The sequence below is a fragment of the Sphaeroforma arctica genome (assembly GCF_001186125.1).
Source record: "Sphaeroforma arctica JP610 unplaced genomic scaffold supercont1.12, whole genome shotgun sequence".
Classification (NCBI taxonomy): Eukaryota; class Ichthyosporea; order Ichthyophonida; genus Sphaeroforma; species Sphaeroforma arctica.
In genome coordinates, this window is record NW_014040546.1 from 73,236 (window position 1) to 79,771 (window position 6,536).

The window sequence follows — 6,536 nt, forward strand, 5'->3', positions numbered from 1 at the left end:
ATTGTCTGTGTATATATATTTGTGTTTTCATGGACGTTTATTTCCACATATATAGTTGTGTAACTTCGCAAGTATGCGTGAAAGACCCTGTAATTTAAACTATACCAAATAAGACGAAATAACATCAAAAATTACAAACGCACACGTTGGACACTCTTATTGACACTATTGTAATCGGGTGATACCCGAAACCCGATTTTCATGCCAGTTCGATATTTTGTCTCCTGAGCGCATCCTGGTCACAGGAGACATAATCCACACTTGTCACATATCCTGCCAGAAGGGACATTGTGAACTTCATAATTCACAGGCATACAAACAATTGTTCACACCTATCAATAGTATTGTCCTTGAGCTCTGTTACCAATTTCAGAGCTATCGTACCAGTAGTGTAGCGTCAGTTACAATTTAACCTGTTTCCGCTCGATGCATGTTGACCACCTTTTATAATTAAGGTGGCAAATTGTTACCAATTTGAGAATTGATTGATTTCTGGAACAAAAAAGGGTGGCAAAAAAAATTCAATCCGGTTTTATACTTGTGGTGTTGAAATACTGACAAGCAATCACATATATTATATACACAAGTCAAACACATTGATCGTTAGTTTATTTGACTTAAATACAGTGACAATATAAGCTCACATGCCGAAATATGCCACTCCAGTGCACAGTATTCAATTGCCGCTTAATATGTACATCTTCCTGCTTCACTGTTAAATGATCTCTGTCGAGTTCTATGACTCAGAATAATAATATTATAAAAATGCGTGTTTAGATGTCGTATAACTCATGATTTATTTATTATGTGTACTATAGACCTTTTACTTTTTTAGTGTACATAAACCAAGTGTAAGCTTCTATGTTCACACTTAGTAGATTACTATGCTACGTTGTGCATATGTGTTGTGCATACACAAGGACTGTTTATCAATGTGTTTGTAAGTTTTAGTATTAACTATCGTCACTCATACTAAATAGCAAAATATGAAAAATGAACGAAATAAATTTTTAGGAAAGTAATAAATATGAAATAAGTATGCCTTATATTTTTCATAAATATGGCATATTTTATAAAATAGTAGTATTCCTAAATATGTACATACATTTGTATTTCCTAAAATAATAAAGAAGTGTATAAAACGTTGAAAATAATAATATGCACTTGTACGTTTATTTGTATGTGTTCCTCGGTCGGGTGCTGACTGCAGTGGTGAGACTGGTGAGTGAGCTCAAGGCCTCAAGTCGGCACTCATCACCCTTCACACAATTGTAAAAAAAATACATTCTGATACTACTCGTAAAATCAAGAATAAATAGTATCTCTTTGTAAAAAATGTATAAATTCTGTTTGTCTTCCCAATATAAAACTTTTAAATTAAAAAAGTTGGTCGTCTGCATAGTATTTAATTTTACTTTTCTACCAAATCATTAACATTCCGATGCTACTCTCGAGCAATAACATGACAAAATTTTGTTTACAATACACAAATACCACAAGGCAGTAAAGAGTAATATATAACCGTAACCAGTCCAATGGGTCCGATTATTAAAAACATTACTGTGTACAAAAAATCAACACGGTTTGCTATGCAAACTACTTTTTTATAGCAAAAACATAGCCTTCTGAAGTTCTTAATCTTGCAAAGAATTTCTTTATACGGCACTGGTAACAATATAATTATTAACGCCCGAGCCGTGTCCAAAACCGCATCCGGGTCCGTTCGCAAAGGTAGGGTCCATATTTATGGGACCGCCCCAAATAAACCTCGGTCCAGAAAATGGACCAGGGTACATCACCGACAGGGTCGATATTTATGGGCCCACGTAAGGCGACCTTGACCCCAAGTACCGAACTATTAAGCTTGTATACTTTACGAAAACCAAAAAGTATCACCTGAAATAGAATATCAATATTCATTACAACGCCTCACCTCTCTAGAGAGTCAATGTTCTGTTAAACTTGTGAGCGTGAGTTCGTGGATCCATACTTCTGAACATTATAACAAAAATTTCGTTTCATAGCCTTCTAATTGTACAAGAGAGAAGGCCATGAATGATCGTTTGGTTTGCACAATTGCTCTGTGTTCAACAATGTTGTTGTTTTTTTTGTCCCGTTCTGTTGTAAATTTCAGGTCCAAGGGATTTCCGATTTTATCCTGTTCTGTGATTTCATTGTGGGTCGCATGTTTTTTACAAAACAAAAATACTACATTATAAATTGCCTTCTAAAAAGGCTGTGACCAACACACAAGTAAGTTGTTCGGGGCTGTGAGCCTGTGAGTGTGTTGCAGACTTGCAGAGTTGCAGTGTTGTCACTTGTCACTGTTGGATCAGACAGGCTCAGACAACCAGTGCTGAAAAAAAAGTTCCTTATCCAATCCAGTACAATGTTGCACTTGACTTTACGCACGGCCCAATGAGGCTAACCCATCGCTAAAAGCAAGGAGCGTTTCCGAGTTAGGCGTACTAACACTTACGCACACTTTGAATGAATCCTTGCCATTGGTACAGTTTAAAACACCAGGTCTCTACGAGCGATTTTATGGCTACAACATGTGCCTTCTTTTTAAAGCCGTGGTTGTGTATATTGTATTCGCTCCTTCCTTGACACTGACATACCAAAATAGGACACATCTTAGCTGTTTTGCCTTTATTTTACTTCATGATGTGCAAGTGTATTGCATAATTATAAAAATTCCTCTAGTTTTTTTTAAATAATATGTTCTGTACTTCTGTAGTCATTCTTTTCGGCTAGAAAATACCTCTGCCTCAAAAATATATTCATGATATTCATGAAAAGCATGCACAATAAGAAATACTGAGCATTCCACCAAGAAGTAGATGTGTAGTAAATGGTCCACAGACAACAGACTGCTCACGCGAGTCAGCCTTTCACACGAGCCAGTCCTGCTTGAAGTTTCGTCTACTGTTATTCAGAAATTTAGTATAAATATAATGTCATTAAGTATATTATTTGCATTCTCTGAAGTTATTCTATCCAGCACATTTAAGTATAACCATTCAATATGAGATTTTCAATTGTAGCTGCCACTGCCACGTTGATGCTTGCCGCTAGTGTCAGCGCCAAGGCCGAGTGCGAGGATTTCACTGCGTCAATCTACCTGGGCAATGACGAGTGTGATGGCGACAAAAAAGACCCAATCATTATTACGAACCCTATCAAGCTCTCGAAAAAATGTAATAATGTTAAGATAGCCGTTGGTAGTTTGAAGGTTGACGGATCAGTGATTGTAGATATTGATGAAGATGGTGACGAGGACGCCGAATTCGACCCTCTCACTTCGACAATTTTCCTCGGAAAGAACTGTAAAGAGGAATCAGAGATCACCACACAGAAAGATATCCAGATAGCAGATTGTGTGGACGGATTCAAAATTTTAGGCCAAGATTCCTCGGTCGAGCTCCTGTGCAAGAAAAAGACTGGTGACGATGACGATGACGATGACGATGATGATGATGATGGTGACGACGACGACGACGACGACGATGACGACGAGTAAATTATCCGACCATATTTATGAGTTGGAAACAAGCAGCATACTATGTTAGTGCGAACTTATTACATATATAAACACATACAAATAATGACCCGAAGTCTGGTTCGAGTTTTCGTTCGTTTTGAATACAAAAGTAAATGTTAGACAAATAATCGCTTCTTGTTCCAATACAACAGTAGACAAATCGAGTCCATTGAAGTACTCCTTATCAATACGTGTAAAGCTACCAGTGTTGTAATCACTGATGTTGGCTCGTTTATGGCTCCGCCGATAAGGCACGGTTAATGCTGGGTACTTCGAAATAGAGATTTCTCCTTGGCGTCTGCATTAGCCTGAATCACTTTCCAACATTAGATTTGATGTTGAGATATTTTAGGCGTCGTGTATGCTTGATTGCTTTTATAAGTGCAAAAGTCAGATATCCACGCGCAAATAGTATAGTCAAATATTCAACTAATACATCGACCAGTATCACGAGTAGGAAGTAGGTTTACCAATCAGGCTTTATTTTAGCGAGCAGGTGTACATAGCCTGCCTATGCGTCCACAAATTTAAACTCGATATGCGAACTGTCAACTATTAATCAATACGAGAAATGTATACGTATGCATTTCACATTGACTTGGGCCTAGTCACAAACTCCTGATGCAGACACCAATCAGGAATCTCCACACCAGGATCAATGCCAGAGCATTCACACTACCCCATGATTGCACGTAGGACCCAATATGATGACAGTGACAGCGTCGATACCAGATGCAGTGGCCGCAACCAAACTTTGAAGCGATTCAACACCCATATATCGAGACTGGAAAAACGATAACGAATTGACCTCGACCAAATTTCAATCTCGAGAAAATATGGCGGACTCAGAAACGGGATGTATGAGCTATAACCGGAACCAGTTTTCGCGAAATGGCAGACAAAGCGGTATATGTCATAGACTACATCACAATCTATCATAAATAGCTGACGAGAGCATCTGCAACCACTTGTTGCTCTGAACACATTGACCACTGAACCCTGTGTGACTCAACTGTTTACAGTCACGAAGCATCCGTTGCTGCACGTTCACACCAGTCAGTGCACACGCTGAAACCTACAATTCAGATCTAATCCGCGCAAACCATCGTAGATCGCGCTACTTTCGAAGTGATAGACCACCCATTGCCGTATAACCCACAAGCAGAGCTCAATAGAATAATCTCGCTTGCAGATTATACCACGAAAATCCGCAGGCGTTCGAATTCGCTCTACTGTAGATACTCCGAAAGCAGATGAGTGGAGCCGAAATATCCGCGGGTGTTCTCAATTACAATATGACAGTTCCCATCTGATGTCTCGTCTGTAGTGAGGAAAACAAAGAGTGAGACAGGGAAAGTAAACGGTTAGACCATCCTTCGAACAGAATCAATTTATCAGCTGTCGAAACTTGGAATTAGTCACCTGATCCTGCTTAGCGCACATGAGAAAATGTAAATAAGTACCCACCTGTCTCTGATGCCAGGTTGTGATACTGGCACAGACCATGCACGAGCATTCGAAGGAAGCTATTATTCATCTTCCAGACAACCACCATATCTGGGTCGTCCGTGAAGTTGCAAACCAGTTCCTTCTCTAACGAGTTCACCATTTCCTGTCAAGTTGTAAATTGGGCAGAACATCAGTATTATATGCAATTCAAATAAAACTATTCCAACATAGATCTCACGCAGGTGAGAAAGATACGAGTCGAACCTGTGATATTAGAACACTTTCTCGTTCAAGGAGTCAATCTTTTATTTCAAAAATCCAAGTAGGCAATTCAAAGGCGAGTGAACGTCCATCATGAGTCAGTCTAAGGAGACTAAACGGTGAGACGCTCTACAAATGAATTGAAAAGTGAACGGATTCTATGTCATACCAGGGGTATGTTTGTCTTGTTGTAAGCCTTCCTGATATGTCTGTCCATTCGATTAAAACAATCTTGAGGGGTCGCACTCAGTGCACCGCGGGAGCGATCCTTGACATCACCGAAGGATGGCCGGGAATAGCTATACACACATGCGTGAATACAATATACAAAGCAATTATATCTGTGAGTCTGAGCCTGGATCTAATCAAAAACAAGAATCTGCTTCATTTGGCACACTTAAATACTTTCCAGAGAGTCTGATTCGTGGCGGTATGGAAAAATCCAACAGTAAACAGTACAAAACGATGCCTTGGTAACAGAAGGGAAACAGTCTACACCACACAACAATCAATCCAAAAACACCGATTTAAGCTGTTTCATCGCGGCACTAAAAACTATGTTCATGCCCGAAATAAAAAGATATACCAACATGATACATACGTTTCCGCAACCACTATATCCTGGTCTGCGTCAAGATCAATCCACTCATGTGCATAGCTCGGCCTTTCCAGCAGTATATCAAAACTCGTACGCCGTTTTGGCTCGACATAATTCCAATCGAACTCTTCTTCTAGCTCCATCAATTCCATCACTGATACGACGGGTGCAAACAGAAATGAAAAACTAAGATACTGCCCATCACAGTGGTTGTCACCTACCCCCACAGCAAACAGTAAATTGAAATATGATTTATATCCATAAACGTGAAGAAGAAAACCACCAATTTATGAACACTGCACACTAAAACGGGAACGACGCCATGTCTTGCGAACCCTTGGCGACTGCGACATGCGAATGTGCGAACCATAGCAATGTATGGACAGATATAAATATATGCATTTATGTGTATATATACATGTATATATGTATAGATATATATATACATACGTATATATATATATTGAGAGCTCAAACACGCACACACGCACACAAACATTGTACATATATAAATATATAGATGTATAAATATGTAGATGTAGATGTATATATATATGTATATGTATATGTATACATATATATACATATATATATATATATATATATATATATATATATATATATATATATATATATATATATATATATATATATATATATATATATACTACTAACTACGTAACG

The 6,536-nt window shown here is 38.4% G+C and overlaps 2 protein-coding genes across 2 annotated transcripts in view; one reads left to right on the plus strand and one right to left on the minus strand.

The window, feature by feature from the left end:
* The first annotated feature begins 2,991 nt into the window (after positions 1 to 2,991).
* Positions 2,992 to 3,790, plus strand: SARC_00406 (hypothetical protein). The gene has a single exon (XM_014305898.1). The coding sequence runs from the start codon at positions 3,029 to 3,031 to the stop codon at positions 3,521 to 3,523; it is 495 nt and encodes a 164-aa protein (XP_014161373.1). The 5' UTR covers positions 2,992 to 3,028; the 3' UTR covers positions 3,524 to 3,790.
* A 50-nt stretch (positions 3,791 to 3,840) lies between these two features.
* SARC_00407 (hypothetical protein) overlaps positions 3,841 to 6,536 on the minus strand; it is a 3,804-nt gene continuing 1,108 nt past the window's right edge. Inside the window, exons 2-5 of the mRNA XM_014305899.1 lie at positions 5,856 to 6,006; positions 5,424 to 5,553; positions 5,012 to 5,156; positions 3,841 to 4,865 (exon numbers count right to left, since the gene is read on the minus strand). Coding sequence (XP_014161374.1) covers positions 4,774 to 4,865; positions 5,012 to 5,156; positions 5,424 to 5,553; positions 5,856 to 6,006 — 518 coding nt within the window. The 3' untranslated portion in view covers positions 3,841 to 4,773. The remainder of the gene's footprint in view (positions 4,866 to 5,011; positions 5,157 to 5,423; positions 5,554 to 5,855; positions 6,007 to 6,536) is intronic.

Excerpts from the sequence above, each read along its gene's own strand:
- SARC_00406 (XM_014305898.1), top strand. The coding sequence starts at position 3,029 with ATGAGATTTTCAATTGTAGCTGCCACTGCCACGTTGATGCTTGCCGCT.